Below are 20,455 nucleotides of genomic sequence, written 5' to 3'. Positions count from 1 at the left end.
ATTTTTTATACGCCTGTTTTTACAAAACAGGACGTATTATAGTTTCACCCTTGGCGGGCGGCAGTCTGGCAGTGTCCACAGCACTGTCCGCTCTCTAATTGAAGTAGTTTTCATCGGATCTTCACCAAACTTGGTCAGAAGTTGTATCTAGACAATACAGTAACTAGGTCAAGTTCGAATATGGGTTATGCCAGGTCAAAAACTAGGTCATGGGATCACTTGGTGCATTTCAAGGATTAAGCATGGTGTCCGCTCTCTTATTGAAATAGTTTTCATCCGATCTTCACCAAACTTGGTCAGAAGTTGTATCTAGACAATATCTAGGTCAAGTTCGAATATGTGTCATGCCAGGTCAAAAACTAGGTCTGGAGGTCACTAAGTTCATTTCAAGGATTTAGCATTGTGTCCACTCTCTTATTGAAGTAGTTTTAATCCAATCTTCACTAAACTTGGTCAGAAGTTGTATCTAGACAATATCTAGGTCAAGTTTGAATAGTGGTCATGCCAGGTCAAAAACTAGGTCAGGAGGTCACTTAGTGCATTTCAAGGATTTAGCATGGTGTCCGCTCTCTTATTGAAGTAGTTTTCATCCGATCTTCACCAAACTTGGTCAGAAGTTGTATCTAGACAATAATTAGGTCAAGTTCGAATATGGGTCATGCCAGGTCAAAAACTAGGTCAGAGGATCACTTAATGCATTTCAAGGATTAAGCATGGTGTTCGCTCTCTTATTGAAGTAGTTTTCATCCAATCTTCACCAAACTTGGTTGTAAGTTGTATCTAGACAATATCTAGGTCAAGTTCGGATATGGGTCATGCCAGGTCAAAAACTAGGTCATGAGGTCACTTAGTGCATTTCAAGGATTTAGCATGGTGTCCGCTCTCTTATTGAAGTAGTATTAATCTGATCTTCACCAAACTTGGTCAGAAGTTGTATCTAAACAATATCTAGGTCCAGTTCGAATATGGGTCATGCCGGGTCAAAAACTAGGTCATGGGGTCACTTAGTCATTTCAAGGATTTAGCATGGTGTCCGCTCTCTAATTGAAGAAGTTTTCATCCGATCTTCACCAAATTTGGTCAGAAGTTGTATCTAGACAATATCTAGGTCAAGTTAGAATATGGGTCATGCCAGGTCAAAAACTAGGTCATGAGGTCACTTAGTGCATTTCAAGGATTTAGCATGGTGTCCGCTCTCTTATTGAAGTAGTTTTAATCCGATCTTTTCCAAACTTGGTCAGAAGTTGTTTCTAAACAATATCTAGGTCAAGTTCGAATATGGGTCATGCCAGATCAAAAACTAGGTCAAGGGGTCACTTAGTGCATTTTAAGGATTTAGCCTGGTGTCCGTTTCTTATTGAAGTAGTTTTAATCCAATCTTCACCAAACTTGGTCAGAAGTTGTATCTAGACAAAATCTAGGTCCAGTTCGAATATGGGTCATGCCGGGTCAAAAACTAGGTCATGGGATCACTTAGTCATTTCAAGGATTCAGCATGGTGTCCGCTCTCTTATTGAAGTAGTTTTCATCAGATCTTCACCAAATTTGGTCAGAAGTTGTGTTTAAATGATATCTAGGTCAAGTTCAAATATGGGTCATGCAGGGTCAAAAACTATGTCATGAGGTCACTTAACGCATTTCAAGCATTTAGCATGGTGTCTGCTCTATAATTGAAGTAGTTTTCATCCGATCTTCACCAAATTTGGTCAGAAGTTGTGTCTAGATGATATGTAGGTCAAGTTCAAATATTGGTCATGCTAAAGTTATCAAGTTGTCCAAAGCCTTCAAACGGGCGTATCTTGTGACAGTTTGGCACTCTTGTTCACAATTGGGAATGTGCCATTTTCCAGAACTTAATAAAGAAGGAAAAAAACAGTTTAGAATAGAATATAAAAGCTTTGGTCCATACGCCCATAGTCCATGGGCGACCATGGTAAAATGTTAGTTTCTATCCCTGTGGCTCCCTGCTGCAATATTCAATAAAATTAAAACAAATGTATTAATAATAACCCGTTCTGAACTTAAAACATTAAGAGAAGTTAAGTAATTTGTCTATCATAAATAATTATTTTTGTGTGATTTTTATTTTGTTCTTGTTTTCTTAATGACTTAAGCAGGGATACAACAGTAAACAACAAACAGACTGCAATAAAAAAACACTTTCATTTTTATATTGTTCTCAAAAGGACACAGAATGTCTGTTGGGCCTTATTTGTTACTCCTGAGTGAGAGACAAAAAGTCTTCACTCAATAATTTAGTCACAACAGTACGGTACTGTACAGTCAGGGCTTTATTCCCCATCTTTGTGAATCAGCATTGTGAAAAAAAGGGGGGTTTTTTATTGTGTGAAAAAAGAGAGTCCAGAACTGTTCAAAATTGTGAAAATTTGCGTCACAAACTTTTTTAAATTGTGAAAATTTGAGTTGCGAATTTTGTGGCCATTCTCTAACAAGGGAAAAAACCTGATTGTGAACGTTATTTTTACACGCTGGTCGGTTAATAAGTCAAAAATGAATTTTTGACACCTAGAGTCTGATTTCGCAGGCTTTGGTGCTTTTGAAAATGCAGGCAAATTTATAGAGCCAACCTTAAGTGTTAAAATAACTAAGAAGATAAACTATCAGTAATGAACAGAAAGACTCTTGCAAACCAATAGGATTGTTCATCAAATAAAACGCTCTAGTCATTGAATCTTTATTGATGACATTTGTAACTGTTAATCATATTACACAGTCCAAAAGTACACTGCGATGTAAATACTGCGATGAAAGTAGGTCACAGAGGTCAGTAGGATATCTAAAGTATCCATTAGGTAACAAGGAAAGTGTTGCATATTTATAGCAATATCTTAATGAGGTTAATTACATGCCTGACCACAGATATTATGATACATGCCAAGTTAAGAGTGAAAGTGTTGTATGTGATATTGCAGTGTCACTGCAGATACAGTGGTTTTACCCTCTTTATCGTATTAGTATGCGTTTTCGCTTTGATGTTGAGACTTTGTTTAAGGATGGGGGTCCAATGTAATCGATTATCGCACTTATCAGTACTTATACTAATATTTACAAGTAATACCGATATAAATTATGTTGAAGATGAAAATTACTGATTGTATAGGGTGCTGCAAAAAATAGTGGAATGCCATTCATTAAAATTTGCACCTAAAAAAATCAAGAATAAAGTTTGTAACGCTTTAAAATTCGTAAGTTTTTAAATCATCAAAACATGCAACTGTTCAGGCTTTATGCTGTTTGCTGCTCATCAGTAACGTACGGTTGGAAATACAGCCTTAAAAACTTGAATCTAGGTAGGTAAGAAAGGTATTTATTTAAATATAACTTTCTACGAGACTACAAATGCGTGAACATACGTATCTAAGTCACTAAAGTGGTAAAGGGTCAAAGTGTGAATTCCACAGCTATAAGAAGGGGAGAATCCCAGTGAGAAAGTGATACGCAAATTATCAGTAAGATAATAGAATAATAAGAATCATTAAGCATAGTTTCATATCCAATGATGCCAAGAATGCTAGAATGCTGTATTGGTTGCTAAGGATCAAAAGTACATTGAATAACTGTGATAGAGAGAATGACAAAGCTAATTTGTGGAATGACTGTTAAAACCTTTTCCAATTAAGTCTTCTGAACAGAAGCATCAACTGGTGTACAGCAGTTGCTGCAGACTAGTCAGCACAGAGTTAAGGGGGGGGGGGGGGGGTAGCTGGGGCAGTAGATACCTTATTTGGAAAATATTAAATATTTGCTTGTGGAGACTTTTTCACAGTATGGCAAAATACAAAATGCTATTTTGTTCTTGTACCATATTAGTGTTTGTGTGTCGTATGCAAAGATATTGTTGCTGGAAATTAAAATGGAATATATTGTGCCATGCAAAATAAAAAAAAAGCATTTAAAATCTCGTTAAAATATACGTTGCCATACTACATATACATTTAGTGTTGAAATTTATTTATTGCTATAAGGAAACTGATTATATGGGTTAACGTTACGAAATATTTTGCACAATATTTGTTGATTTTGCGTATTTATGTTACTTAAAGACTATCGCAAAACATTAATGATTTGTTCGTAAACATATTAATTAATTACATTTTTGCAATATAAAATATGAAAATTATCTAAGAACTTAAAAACTTAACTATAACGCATTAACAAGCAAATTCATTGAATTGATATCCCCCGCCAATATGCTTCTGGACACAATAGCATTTTTTCAAGATACAAAGGGCCATAACTCCGTTATTAACAGATGGTGTACAATGCCATTTGGCGTGCATCATCCTCTAATTGATATACATACCCATACCAAGTTTCAATGAAATCCGCCAAAGCACTTCCAAGATATGGCTCCGGACACACACACAAAAGCATTTTTTCAAGATACAAATGGCCATAACTCCGTTTGTACAATCAGAGAATGCCATTTGGTGTGCATCATTCTCTTATCCATATATATACTCATACCAAGTTTCAATGAAATCCGCTAAAGCACTTCCAAGATATGGCTCCGGAACAATATCCCCCGTCTATGGCAGGGGATAATTAATCAAGTCACTTTTAGATCAACATTTGACCAAAAAAACAACACTCTTCAAATGTTTATATTTAAAATGTATAAACTGCACAAAATAATGATTTTCACATTCCACTGCTTTCAACAAAAGATGTCAGTGCTATAAAATTTTAAGTATTGAATAATATAATAATGTTAGAACTAGTTTCCTTTTCTTTTTGATTTTAGTTCAAGTTCAAGCCTTCAAGTTTTCGCTAAAAATCTTCTTTAAACAACAAAAAAAATCACTAAATTTACATTATAATATTTTTTTTTTTTAATCAGTTGTATTGAATGCAAGAATTCAAGGGTTTGTGACCTTTTGTTAACATTTGACTCAATCTTTATTAAAGTGAAAGAATCAGAAATTGTATAACTATGCACATAAAATTATAAATTCTTCTGATCTACCCTTAATTGCATTGACCTTTGATTCAAAAGAGAAAATGCCAACACAAACAGTCAGCAACAACTTTTCATGATCAGAAAGACCTTTTTCTGCTGCTCTCTAATGATCTATAAAAACATGTTCTTCATTTTGCGTGGCACTCCTTTGATAAAGGTTAACTGCTATACTGAAGATTGATTTTTGCAGTTATGCACTGTGCAGCTGGTAAAACATGTATATTGAAGCATCGGCAAACATGGAATCGATGCTGTAAGTTGATCTTATAGGACGCGAACTTGAGTGGTTAATTGAGAGCAGCAATCGATGGAATGCTCCTACCAGCTACTCGCCTACTCGCGAGTTGTAACAGCAATGTGGGTGGCTGATTTCATGTGGAGTGATTATGAAACTGACGTTTTAACGTTTGTCGTGAATTTCGATGCTTGGTGACGACCATCAGTTTTATTAATGAAATCCTATGGTCTCAGCCCTGCTTTGATTATTAACCCTTTCCGTGCGGGAACCGAATTTTAAAGGCCTTTGCAAACAGTTTGGATCCCGATGAGACGCCACAGAACGTGGGGTCTCATCAGGATCCAAACTGTTTGCTATTATGATAGTATTCTTTGAAAAAAATAGAAGAAAATGCTAATTTTAGAAATTCTGCAGACAACATTTTAGCAGACGACAAATTTCCCAGCATGCAAAGGGTTAATTATGGATGATATTAATAATGTTCCTAATGGGAGATCTTACGATCTAGGTCTTCTTAGCTTTCATTGATGATTGTTCTGCCATTCTAGTGGATCGATTTATTGATATATTTTTGTTCATTGAGATTTCAAAAGTATCTTTTGTAATCAAGACAGGTAACATTGCAAAAGAAATTTTCATTGAAAAGAAAGCCAATAAGTCGGATGTAAATTATTATCAGGTGAAAAACAATCTTACTCATAAAATATATAATAATTATGCATTTTTGTATTACATTTACTATAGTTAGATCAGTTTGTGTCCTGAAATGTTCATGTCTAAGGAAATTGTTGATTTTTAGGAATGATGCTTAACCCTTACAGTGCGGGAACGGAATTTTGAAGGCCTTTGCAAACAGTTTGGATCCAGATGAGACGCCACAGAACGTGGCGTCTCATCTGGATCCAAACTGTTTGCTATTCTGATAGTATTCTTTGAGAAAAAAATGAAGAAAATTCTTATTTTACTAATTCAGCAGACGACATTTTAGCAGACGACAAATTTCCCAGCATGCAAAGGGATAAGAATAAAGTCATTTTACAGAAACCTGACAGTATTGATTTGTGACGGTAAGGTATGTTTTAATGGAAGGTTTATGAGTGATATTTTGGATGCATGTTTCCAAAAATATCCCTGTTCATGCGACTGCATAATTGTGATTTATTATTGGCTGGTAGTCTGAAGGTAATTAACTCTCGAAAAAAGCCCAAGAATGTTGCATCCTTCCTTTTTCTGATGCGGGTAATTTGTATTTATTATCAGTGAATAACCTAGCTTCTTTTGGTCCGTTACCCAGGATCCCAACAAGGTGGGGGAAATCTAGCAATGATTGGGATGAACCGAAAGATGAGGACAGTAAAGTAGTCGGAGTGTTATTTACTGCCATATAGAAGCATTGGAAATTGGTCTGGTGATCTTTTCACTTTTTGTGGTCTAGACGAATTGATTTCCTGTCCTCCCTTGTAAATATCTACGCCTGCGGTCTGCTAAATTTATTTGTCTGAAGTAAGGACAGTCTTGGGCCGCATCTTATGTTTGAAGATTTCTAGTTGTTGTTGTATTGTGGTTGTTTCATGGGTTGTTGTTGCTGTTGTTTTGTATTGTAGTTGTTGGTGGGGTGTTGTGGGGTGGGGGGTTCTAGCCACTGGATTGATTGAGAAAGTACAAGTGAAGAATTCAACTAATACATAATTATGTATTATATTAAAATAATAATCAGTAAACTAGTTATATTAGTTAACATTAGTGCAAGGAATGTTTAATTGATATAATTATGAATGCAAAAAAATATTGATAAATTATTGTTTTGTAACTTAGGCAAGCTTACCAGTTGTGATGGTGGTACAACATATTCTGCAATTGTGACTGTACACTATATTTTGTGAAGAATAACATTAATTTTACAGCACCGCGCAACATTTTTTTTTGTTGTGTTAAAAATGCAGGGCATAAATGTTTACAGGGGTGTCAATTTACCGAAATCTAAAATCCTGAAAATCATCCTAGAATTTGGGGACCAGAGTCAAAAGAGTTTTAATGATTCATTAAATTATGTTTCCTTTGTAAACAATATGCCAAAGGTCAATAATTTGTGTTTAAGAGTGACATTTTGTGACAAGAATGCTTAAAATAACCAAAACAATCCTCTGATTTATATCAATATCAAAAGTTTTCCTTGAGGGCTTAAATCCTGAATTCAGGAATAATCCTGAAAATTGACACCTCTGTGTTTAGCAATTTCGCATTTTGATAAAAAATGATATGATTATATTTAATCATTATTAGTGATTGTAAAAAAAAAGGTTAAAAAAATGTAAGTGTAACTAAAATTAAAAGCTTTGATTATATTATAGACTGCAACAAAATGAGAACTTGTAAACAATATTTTGACTAAAAGATTCTTTTCTATTGCATTAAGCTTATCTTGAGTGATAAGTCACTTACAAGTTGTTTATAATTCGGATGGGGCAAGCTAAACAAAGTTAACCAAAAAAAAACCCATTAAATACACAATTGTGTTTAAACTTTGATATCTCCACGAAAACATCATTTTAAATACAAGAGCATACAAATTTTTTTTTTTGATTTCCATTGGGATCTATTCTTTGGTGGTAACAATTGTTTTAAAAAAAAAACTATCAAAATCTTTACCTCAGCAACCGAACATTAAAAATAACTTCCCCTGTAATATATTGCTAAATCTGACCTATCAAAATGTTGTACTCCATAACTTTCCCTTCATCCATGAAATGTGGTTTTTAAAAGCATGCAAAGAATTTGATTCAAAAAATGTATATCTTGCTAGACTGTATTTGCAATAATTTCATTGGGTCTTTACATCTATAAATAATCCACCAAAATGTACTGTTCACCTCTATACCTATGCCTGTTTAGTAAAGAATTTATTTGCTTTTTACAGTGTATTGTTTCGCTTGTGGCCTTGTTTTGACCCAAAGAGGGGTCAGTTGAGGCCCCTAGCCTAGTAATTAACAGGGCGAATTGGCCTCAAAACTCCCATAATATCTGTCTGGTCTCTCTGGCCTAATTTAATGCTACTCTGCGCTATAAATAGAATTGCTGCACAGCAACAAGCTAGGTAAAGATAGTCAGTACTCGTTTCTGATTGGTTGGGTTGTAGCTGAAGCACGATTTTGATTGGTTGAGCTCTGGTTCAATGGTTATAACATGCTCCAGGCATATATGATAATTATGGTCACATGATGAAAACACAGCTGGTTAAATCAAGCATGGCTGCCCATACTTCTGACGAAAGTATGACAGCTTTATTGTTTTGCTGTCAATTATTTATCAATGTGTGAAATCGGATAAAACAGTGATGCTCTTTATGAGGGATAAGTGGTTGATGTATACTGGATTCTCATGCCCTGCAATGCACTTATCCTTTAACATTGTTTGATTGAAATTGAATTCAATGGATAATTGTACAGATAGAAACAGATGGTTCAATTAATGAATGAAAACTTCATTAATAGTGGATGAACCTGGGATGGTGGTGCTTTCACTTATTGATTTGTGGAATTATTCAATTTGTGGACTCTGTGAAAGGAACTAGTGCTCATTCAGAATGACATTTTGTGACTTTCTGTGAAGTATGGGAAAATATTTGATCTATTTTTAGATTACCAGAAGTTAATACATGAACATACCTGTCTTGAATGCTTCACTTCCTGTATTTTTTCTAAGCATGTGACCTTTTAAATCCACAGTGAGTTGATTTCAAGTTAAAACATAGACAACACAAGGAGGGAATCGGATTTCTTTTCATAAAGTTATAGATTCTAAAACAAGTTTATTGTATATATGTTAATTTCATGTTGGATTTATTTAATTGATGAATGCATGGAACACAAACGTTTCTTGGCAAAGCAATTTCGGAAAAATCTGTCGGAACAAGTGCAGTGCAAGTGTTTGAGACTTTAATTCAATGCTGCATACACAGGGTGGTACTTATTTTGGGAATCATAAAGACGGTAACGGTTACAATCACATGGTTCAATCCATGTGCGGTCTTCACTTGCAAACAGAACGAACAGGTATTTCAAAAAAGGGGGCGTGGCATATGTATTGTTTCTTTTTCTTCCTACTGCAGCTTTTGAAATTGTGTGTTCATATGTCATCGTATGGTTGTTTTAATTTACATTTGTTCACTCACATTATATTTCATGACATTTAAGTTGACTAGCAAGAGTCTGTTGGAATTGGCAGGATTTTAGCTACAGTACAGCTTCGTAATTCAAATGAATCAACACTTGTGCTGAATCATAATGTTATATTGTTCTGAGTCTAACATAGGCAAGCAATAAATTGACAGGGGTTATGATAAAGAATGGATAATATTGTAGGATGACATAATTGTTGTTAAGAATTTCTGATTCAATATTCTTCTTTTTAAAATAAATAATGCCAGTTGAGTTTATAATTGAGAATTTCCTTTAAAAAAAAAGTGAAATAAGGTGTTAACCTTTTCTGCTTTAAGGTTTCACCTACACGCCAAATACATCATTAAAAACTTGTCTGTCCCACCCAGACAAGCGTTTAATGTGGCTTGAGTTTGGGCCAACAAAATAGACGATTTCTTTTCATGTTGGCACTTCCAACACATTATGCATAATGTGGAGATTTAAATGTCCATTGCCAAAAATACCAATGTACTGTTTAATCTAATGTTTACCCAAAGTTCTTTCTTTGTTTACATTTAACTTGTGTTCGACAGACATTTTGCGTATTGAAAATTGAGGGATATATATTAGTGTTCTCCTTGAAAAACTTGTAATGGTAAAACTCTTCTTATGTTGTTTTCATTTTAGCGAAGTTAATGTTAAACAAAAGGTCATTTTAATTCCTTGCTTAAAAACTTTGTAATTTCAATAGGGAACAAATGCAGTTAAAATCATGTTGAATCTTGCATTGGTTTTTCAGAAAACAGATATGTATAACAATTTCAATACAAACTTCAATACAGTGTGATACATATTAGTTATACCCCCACAAACAAAGTTTAGGGGATATATAGGAGTGAGCTTGTCTGTCGGTCTGTCTGTCGGTCCGTATCAAGTGCCCGCTCTCTAATTATCCCCACGCTTTTTGAAAAAAAGGTGGGGATATTGTGGTGATCTCCGCCGTCCGTCCGTCCGTCTGTCCGTCCGTCCGTCCTGGCCACTATCTCCTCCTACACTAAAAGCACTAGAACCTTGAAATTTACACACATGGTAGCTATGAGCATATGTGCGACGGTGCACTATTTGGAATTTTGATCTGACCCCTGGGTCAAAAGTTATAGGGGTTGGGGTGGGGCCGCGTCATAAATTATCACTCATTTTTTTAGGTTATTTTACATTTACTTCTTTATTTCTACACCGATTCACTTCAAATTGATACTGGACCTCACCTATGACAATACGGTCAATCTCAACCATGCATGGCCCCATTCCCAACCCTGGGGCGCCCCGCCCACATAGGCCACACCCACCAAAAATTTCCATTTACTATAATTTTTTCATTTCTACACGGATTCACTTCAAATTGATACTGAACTTTTGTTATGACATTAGGGTCAATCTCAACTATGCATGGCCCCAATCCCAACCCTGGGGCGCCCGCCCACATAGGCCACACCCACCAAAAAAATCCATTTACTATAAAAAAATTTAGGTTATTTTACATTAACTTCTTCATTTCTACACTGATTCACTTCAAATTGATACTGAACCTCTCTTATGACAAAACGGTCAAACTCAACTATGCATGGCCCCGTTGCCAACCCTGGGGCGCCACGCCCACATAGACCACACCCGCCCAAAATTGCCTTTTACTATAATTTCTTCATTAATACACTGATTCACTTCAAATTGATACTGAACCTCTCTTATGACAATACGGTCAATCTCAACTATGCATGGCCCCATTACCAACCCTGGGGCACCCCGCCCACATAGGCCACACCCTCCCAAAATTGCCTTTTACTATAACTTCTTTATTTTTACACCCATTCACTTCTAATTGATACTGAACTTCTCTTATGACAATACAGTCAATCTCAACTATGCATGGCCCCATGATCAACCCTGGGGCGCCCTTGGGTCAAACATGCGGCGTGGGGATACGCGTCGGCCTCTGCCGCGCCATTTCTAGTTCAAGTAGTTTTTATCCGATCTTCACCAAACTTGGTCAGAAGTTGTATCTACATGATGTCTAGGCCAAGTTTGAACATGGGCCTTGTCGTGTCATAAACTAGGTCAAGGGGGCACTAAGTGCGTTTTAAACATTCAGCATGTTGTCCGCTCTCTAATTCAAGAAGTTTTCATCCGATCTTCACCAAACTTGATCAAAAGTTGTATCTAGATGATCTTAAGGCCAAGTTCGAACATGGGCCTCGCCGGGTCAAAAACTAGGTCACGGGGTCACTTAATGCGTTTTAAACATTTAGCATTTTGTCCGCTCTCTTATTCAAGTAGTTTTCATCCGATCTTCACCAAACTTGGTCTTAAGGCCAAATTCCAACATGAGCCTTGCCGGGTCAAAAACTAGGTCACCAGGTCACTTAGTACGTTTAACACATTGAGCATGGTGTCCGCTCTCTATTGCAAGTAGTTTAGTAGAACCCAACTTATAGGCTTTAGATAGTTTTCAAAACGTTTGACACTGTTTTGGTTTTCCAATTTTTGTAATGTAGACTGGGGCCCTTAGGGAAAATTATTGTTGTGTTAACTTTAATGGGGCAATTTGTGTAGTCATTTCTGCAGGGTTTTCCCTTCCTTTTATTTGAACAGGCCAAATAAAAATTTGAACCGGCCAAGCAAGGCACTCCTGCTAGGGGGGTCCGGGGGCATGCCCCCCGAAAAATTTTGAAAATCTAGACGCAAAATGGTGCATTTTGGGGGGGTTTGGACAGAAATTTTAGAGATGAAAATTACTTGTTTTTTTGTGTATCACTTATGGAATTTTTCTAATTTTTTAAAAAAATTTGTGAGGGGAGTGCCAAATAATTATACTGTGCATAGTGTGCGATGAATTTTGAAACAAGTCAATAACTAAGCTACTGGTTATGCCAAAGCCAGTTCATGAGTTCTTTGACAAAGCTTGGTGGAATGAACTGTTGATAAAGAACCATATCATTGAAAAACATCTGTAATTTCTTTCATGCATTTTCATCGAGATTTTCATCAATACAAACCTTTCTGACGTTTTGAAGGCGCTGTCACACTGAAAAAATCTCTCAGGGTTCGTTTCATTTTGAGAAAACCATGTGGTTACGATTTTTGTAGTTATTTGCGTACTCAAAATAATCAGCCAATGAGAAGCGCCGTTTTGTAGTTATTTGCGTACACAAAATAATCAGCCAATGAGAAGCGGCGTTATAAATTATACTTGTTCGGTAAAACGTACACACGGAAGTATAAAGAACATAAACAAAACGATGTTAAATCGATGTTTTCGCTTGTTTAATTTCGTCTTTTTTTAACTTTAACAATTACATCGATCAAAGTTGCAAAACCTCTCATTATTTTTTTTTGTTACCAGCATTTGAACCGGCCAGAAAATCGATTGAACCGGTCAATTTGGCCGGCGGCCGGTTCTTAGGGAAAACTCTGCAGTGTCTTTTCTGCCATCAAATACTGAAAACTTTGGAATGAAATGTTTTCAATACAATATTTACTAGGATTCAACTAATAGAGCTATTCAAGGGCCAAATATTTGCCCCAAATATTACATAAAAAACAGCAACACTGTAAAACTCCAGATTTCAATTAAATTCCTCTGTAAACTCCTTATAGAACTGTTTCATAAGTCTTAGCCTATAGCCAGTCAGCAATCTACCCTGCAGATGATCTATTAATAGTTGTATATCTGGGTAGATAAGTATGTAGATTTGAAAGCTAACATTATGATCAGCTGACACAAGATAACAGTGGCTTGCCCAATCTTGTATTATGGTAAATAGCTGCAGGGTTCATTCACTTATTTATTTTATTGTGTCTGGGTTTATATCCTGGCATGAAGTACACCAAGGTTATATTTATGAAGATTTGTGCTGGGTGGAGAAATTGATTTGCCAAAATGATTTCTTAATTTTAATTATTGAAAAGATTTACACAATTATTATTTCTCATTAATTGTTATAATTATGTGACCCTTTTAAATGCAACACTAACAATTAATATTTTAAAACTAACTACATAATTTTAAATATCAAAATTCTTTTTATGGTATATCTTAAAAGAATATTAGTTAAGTTTGTTGAAAATCTTATTTGACATTTTTCTAAAACGTATGTAAAAGTTTAAAAGGGTCAATACTAAGATTGTTCATCCTCATTTGCAAACTTAATTAGTAAAAGATACAAATTTTGGTTTATTTCGATACCATACCAGTAGCTGAAGCATTTTGTAGTTGAGTAGTGAAGTGTTGTCCCTGATGTGCGTACTGCACAGGCTAATTTGGGAACACACCATGCTCATTCAGTAATCCAAATTTTTTCATAGCAGTTCATAATTGTATTACCATCATAACAAAAAGCTAGCTTCTTCAACAGTCTTGGCATTAATTTTTGGTAGGCACTAGCCCAGCCGGGCTACCAGCGTGGAAATTTCACTAGCCCAAAACAATTTCAACTAGCCCGAAATATAAGTTGAAATTCTGTTACATTTGTAACTATGTTTGTATTGAACTGTTTGAACAAACATAAAACAATAATGATTACACAAATAAACACTTGATTCTGTTTTATTAACATTTAATGTATGACAAAAAAAATGTAACACAAGGTCTCCAGACATCTCCATTCCATCATGATCCTGTCACCGAAATCAAGGTCTGACATGCTCTTAAAGGCGGTCTGAAAACAAAAACAATGTTATAACATGATATGAATTTTCCACTCAAATATCTGAAAAAAAGTAAATGCAATGTCAAACTAGCAATAATACCTGTGCATAAGAAGTAGAATAAGAAGGTAACCTTTCTGCCCTAACTTCTGAGTATTCTTAATCTGAAACAATATTTGTAGCAGTAGTTCCATTGCCTAAGCCACATCTGTTTTGTCGCCAATTGTACCAGCATCTAAAATGCCGTATGATGACACATTTGAATTTAATGTCAGAATTCATTCCTTGACAGATTTTTATCTGTTAAAAACTATACTTGTAAGTTAGAGCATGATATTTAATTGCACGCTGTATTTTTTTAACATTACGTATGAAATGCACTTACCAGCCAGTCAGAATTGCTGGCTCAGAATCAAAGTCCCCAAGGCAATAGGCATTGGCAATACAAAACAAAGCCATGGCCGATTATTTTTCCGTAACGGTTGGAATTTTCATTTCTTTGACTGTTCATAATTTTTGTTGCAACCTTCATTGTCATTATGCAGTTGATGTTTTTGCCTAGTGCCCTCAAAAATCGCAGAAAATACATTAAAACAAATTTATCGCTGCGAGTTTTCCCCCCAGTAATAATAATAGAGTCTCGCGAGATTGACTTACAACACTGTTCAATTAGCGTCTAATCAATGATTGCTCAAGGGAAATAACAAATGTAGTTTTGAATAAGCTTCTATTTTAATCTATTTCGGACATGTTACAAAGTTCGGACACGGAAAAAATGCATTCGACCAATCGGGCTACCGGCTTAGAATTTTCGCTCGACCGACGCAAAAATCACTAGACTCGGTAGACGGTTGAGTGGGTAACGTCCAAGGCTGCTTCAAGTATTTTTTCTCCTAACCGTCTGTCATAAGTCTCTATGTATCAGTTTAACTATATTATAAAAAACAACAATATAAGAGCTACAAATAACGATCATCAGCACAAATGACTAGCTTCGTCCTTTTTCCTCTTCAGGCCAGCTGTCAAAAAGTCTCCACATACAATTGGTTTACGGGCAACTAGTGGAATTATTTAAAAGTTTTAAGCAAGAGTTATAAATAACAATCTTCAGAACAAATTACTTTATTTTCAGGCCAGCTGTAAAAAAGTCATTGTACACTGATGGTTTAGCCCCGACAAGTGGAAATATTACAATAGTATTTAGAGCTGTATACAATGATCATCAAAAGCATTCACAAACTTATTTTGTTCCTTCAGGCCAGCTGTCAAAAAGTCGCCATGTACCGATGGTTTACGGGCGACTAGTGGACACAGATCAGCTGATCATCATGACCGACTCCCTGCAACAGCAGCAGGACATGGCGGCCATGCAGAATCGCATACCGACGAACTTCCGCGACGCGACAGGCGGTCCACTGCGCAAACTGAGCGTGGATCTCATTAAGACGTACAAACACATCAATGAGGTAATGACTGGCAGTGTTTTTTTTCTTTAACCCTTTAACCCTTTGCATGCTGGGAAATTTGTCGTCTGCTAAAATGTAGTCGGCTGACTTTCCTTAATTAGCATTTTCTTCGATTTTTTTCAAAGAATATTATCAGAATAGCAAACAGTTTGGATCCTGATGAGACTCTCATCTGAATCCAAACTGTTTGCAAAGGCTTTCAAAATTCGGTTCCCGCACTGAAAGGGTTAAAAATCAGGTCCGGTACTCGGCCCCATTCCCAATAGAACAGAGTATATATTTTTCCCAAATTGGAGCTAAAATTCCCAAAGGAAGATTTCCAAACAAAAAAATGTTTATTTTTAAATCTTAATATTTTGTTCATCACCCATCCATATTAGTTCAACCTTAGAATATATAATACTGAAAACACTAGTTTTTTCAATTTTGAAGCATTTTTTTTTGCAAAACAAATCAGGCCCAATTCCCACAGTGGTGAAAAAAACCCACTGGCTCACTCAGTGATTCGAAATAGGAACGAAACAACAAGCTTTAACTTATAAAATACTTCCATTGTGTACTATAAGCTGATAAACAAAAAAGTAAGCTCTTGTAAGAAGAATAACCTTAACTGTAATCAGTAGTAAAACAACTCGGCTTTAAAAAAATCTACATGGAAAAGACATTTTGCAAAACTGAAGCATGCAGCAATGAAATGCCTTCAGTCACCTCGTGAAAGTATGTTTTCATGATAAACAAAGGTGCTTGCTGAAAAAACATTTATTCCTTCAAGGTGATTCGTGCACTCAAGGGTAACAAGACAGCATTTAAAGGTAAAACCAAAGATTCATAAGGAAGGTCAAGGTTACATCCAATCAGGCCATCTTATGGTTACGGCGATATTTTTTTTGCTTAATTCGGAAAAGTGACTGTTCCAGCCAAATTGGGCACAATAATCTCAGAAACAACAGAAATTGGGAAAAATCATGTTGTGAAGTCTTCAGATTGGAAAATTGGTGTATTTAATTTGTTCTTACCTTTACTTTACATTTGATAACTCAAGTTGTCAATATTTTGTTTACTTAGGTGCAAGCGATAGGAAATTAACAATATTTTACTTTTTTATTAATTATAAAAGAACATTGGGGAAACCTTAAATTCGGATTTTTTTGGACAGCAATTTGAAATTTTTTAGTTTTTTTCCCCATATGTTAAGTGCTGTTTTGCGGTGCTTTATAAGGAAGGAAAAATTCAATGACTGCTGTCTTTCGATGAAATAAAGCAAATTGATAACTTGGTCATCTTGAGGGAAAATCTTTTTAATAAGGGCAGTTAGTTATATCATATGAAATACATGAAGGAAGGAAGCTCTATTATGGCCCCAAATTGGCCCTAAACGTTGATGTAGTGATTATAATTGTTCATAATATTGTGTCATTAAGAATTGCAACATGAACAAACAGGTGCCACATTACAATTGAAACAAGAGTGTTCAATTTAAGCCTAGATTTGACAACATGCAATATGGAACGATTAAAAGGTTCGGTGCTGATGTGGTTTTCCTGCAAAGCAACCAGTTGCTCTGCAAAATTCTTTATTGCATAAAAGGCGTTTTCATTGATTGATGCAGTTCTGTAAAACAATACCACATTTGCACCGCTATTCTGGTAAGAGAGATTTACCCAGTGTTTTCCAATAAATGCATGATCATGCTGACTGCGCAATTTGAAATTTGCCCCCCCCCCCCCCACCCCCCACCCCCCCCCCCCCCCCCCCCCCTCTCACACATGCAATCTTGCATCAGTTTACATTGTTGATTGTTGCTATTTTCTTCATGAAGATAAGCAACCGGTCAGTGAAGATGTAGATAGTTAATGAAATGTTTGATGTTTGTGGATCCATACAGTGTTATTTTATTAAGTTATTTTGTGGGAAACAAAATGTTTGAAGCATAATTTCACAAAAGTTTGCAAATTAGTTTGACTTTTTGTGTTTCATTTTCACTGACATCAAACCAAGTAGTTGAGTTTGAAAATTTGAATTCAAGTTGAAGTATATATTTAAACTTCTGTTAATTGCAAATATTTTTATGTCCCCCACCACTATAGTGGGGGACATATTTTGTTTTTGCCCTGTCTGTTGGTTGGTTCGTGTGTTTGTTTGTTTTCTCCAACTTTAACATTTAATTTATGCAATATTGAAGATTGCAACTTCATATATTTGGCATGCATGTGTATCTCATGGAGCTGCACATTTTGAGTGGTGAAAAGTCAAGGTCAAAGGTCAAATATATGGGGACATAGTGTTTCACAAACACAACGCTTGTTGTAATTACTCTTGCATAAATTTGTTTTGCAATGCTCCAGCTCACATTCTATGTTGGTCATTTTCTTATGATTTACCAAAATGCCGATCCTATGAGCAGAATAACATATTGACCCATTTATGCCTAGCGTCCTGAAAAAAGGACATTGCAAACAGCGTAGACCCAGATGAGACGCTGCGGCGTCTCATCTGGGTCTGCGCTGTTTTGCTTAAATGAATTTCTTTATGGAATATTCTAAATATAGAAATAATATACTTGACACCCCTAATTTTGGAAATAAATTCATCCAATTTAGAAGAGTGGGAGAGTCCACTAGGCATAAATGGGTCAAAGAAGCATCTTACATAGTTCCCGAGGACCACAGACCAAAGTAATAAATAAAGCCCAATCCTGTCCCAGACGCTACTATTATGTAATGGTGATCAATAAGGCTGTCTGCTGCCTCAACCAAAAAGGTTACCATGGTTTCAAAATCGGATCATAACATGTATTCACAAAATATCCAGACTGTGCATAATCCAAATGCATTTGCACCAGCGGTGCACATTCTTTAGGGCAAACTAAGGAAGAAGTTGCGCATCAAATTTCAGTATAAAAATGTGCATTGTTTAATCATTTGTTAGTTCATCATTTATATGCGGCTGCATCAAGGACATTTTATTATGTATATTGATTTGTCCTGTCATGGTGTTACATTTGCTATATCTTGTGCTATGGAGTTTATAGTGTTTAGAGACCCAGCCAGGTCTGTGTAAGGAAGAATAGTCTTTGCAAAATTGCCTTTCCGTCCGGCTTGACCAGAGAAATTAATTATGACCTGCATGTTTTCTTTGAATTTTGGCCTGGGCAATATGCAAATAATTTATATTTTTAACATGTCTGTACACTTTTTTGGTGGTGTCTATAAAAAAAAAAACTTTTAATAAATGTCTGTATGTTTGACTGGCTGTTTTAGCTTGTGGTGAAGAGTAAGACTGATGATATATCCTAAAAGAAATCAGTAATATACATGTTCTTTACATTGAAAATACTTATATCAGACAGAATGTACAAAACAAACTTAAAAACGTTAATTCTTTTGAAAATTTTAAGTCACCAAAATGTAATTAAATAATGTAAGTTCAGGTAACAGTCTACAAGAAAAACAAACATTCTGTCAATCTTTTCATGATATTAAGTAAGAAATATTTTTTGCTGACACTGCAAGACAAAAATTATTTTTTATAATGGTCAATAAATATGCTGGGCTTGTATGAATATCATGTTTCAATTAAAGCTTTCTCTTGTATTTTTAAAGTATTTTGTTCATAAAAAAAATATGCATACATCCTGTATTCAAAAGAATAATTTATCTAACAAATTTTCATGCTATTACCTTTTAAGTCAGTTTTGAAAAGAAGATGAAAGATAACAGCAACTGACAGGCGGGAAATTGCTAACAAATGTTTAAGGTGCAGTCATTTAAATGCCATCTTTATATTTAAAACCCCACACACATCCGGAAGTGGTGACTCAAAATAAACATTATGATATTTCCTACAGAGTAGTTGCTTTTGCAAGTTCACTGATAAATCACCTGATGTCACCTATTATACCGGGTATCTGTATGGATTAACAAAACATTGACTCACAATTTTTGTTCTTTACAAACTGCATTAAATATTGAATTTCATAAAAAAATCAAGGTAGGGCCTAAATTAAAATTGAGTTTGTTTGCCCTTTACCGACCGACCCGCTTTTAACCCCCCGACCCAAAAAATTTTATTGCGATTTCTGAAAACTTATTTTTTTTATTTTCGTTTTTTTCGACGATGACAAAAGAGCCGAAAGCAATATTTATTCATGCGTGTTTTTATATCCCTGTCTATTATTATCGCCCCTGACCGATCTAGGTCGCTCCGATGGTTGGAATTTCATACGCCCCAGAATAGACAGTAATGCAAGCGTCTATAACCAGCATCGCGATCGGCGGTGTTCCGTGAAAATGGCCGAACGACATCATACTTAACCATTGGTTCGCGAAAGTAGTCGTACATATACGAGTTTACGTTCGTTGTACACATGTTGTTAACGTGATCCAAGATGGCCGACAATTAAAAGAAATAACGATGCTCAGCGAGAACAAATAACTATCGAATTTACAACAGACATCATATAATTAGTATCGATTAATGAAAAGAGCGTGTCATTCTACGATTGAGCATAGGTTTTAGATACAATAAAACTCTCTTTTTTTTGCAAATGTATGAACTGAATGTCACACAGGTGGTTAGCGTGTGGCTATGCTATTAATTAGTGAAAACATCATTTTGAATGATAAATAATCATATTATAACGAAAAATTAACTTTTCTGAAAAAAATATATTTCACTATCAAATATATATATAACAAGGTATGCAACTCAAAATCAGCCCAAAACGGGGTGCATCGCTTTGAACAGCCATATCTTCATCAATTTTGCAGCGATTTTCACGATCTCGGTCTTATTCAACGCAGAAATTAATTTCCTTTCTGGAAATGTATATGTCTTGCAATATTTTTACAAATGCTGGGTCAACTTTTAAGAAATAACACGATACACAACACGGATGACCCAGTTGACAGTGATCATGTATTCTTTA

The 20,455-nt window shown here is 35.4% G+C and overlaps 1 protein-coding gene across 3 annotated transcripts in view; it reads left to right on the top strand.

The window, feature by feature from the left end:
* The window catches only part of LOC127859840 (dual specificity tyrosine-phosphorylation-regulated kinase 1A-like), a 57,580-nt gene that overhangs the window by 11,494 nt on the left and 25,631 nt on the right, over nt 1-20,455 (top strand). For 2 of the 3 annotated variants that reach the window (XM_052397364.1, XM_052397362.1), the window contains exon 2: nt 15,320-15,528. In XM_052397364.1, coding sequence (XP_052253324.1) covers nt 15,349-15,528 — 180 coding nt within the window. In that variant the 5' untranslated portion in view covers nt 15,320-15,348. Of the gene's footprint in view, nt 1-8,432; nt 9,272-15,319; nt 15,529-20,455 lie in introns of those variants that run through there. The other variant, XM_052397363.1, reaches the window with a different exon arrangement.

This window comes from Dreissena polymorpha, chromosome 15 (genome assembly GCF_020536995.1).
Source record: "Dreissena polymorpha isolate Duluth1 chromosome 15, UMN_Dpol_1.0, whole genome shotgun sequence".
Taxonomy (NCBI): Eukaryota; Metazoa; Mollusca; class Bivalvia; order Myida; family Dreissenidae; genus Dreissena; species Dreissena polymorpha.
This window is presented reverse-complemented; position numbering and strand designations above follow the sequence as displayed.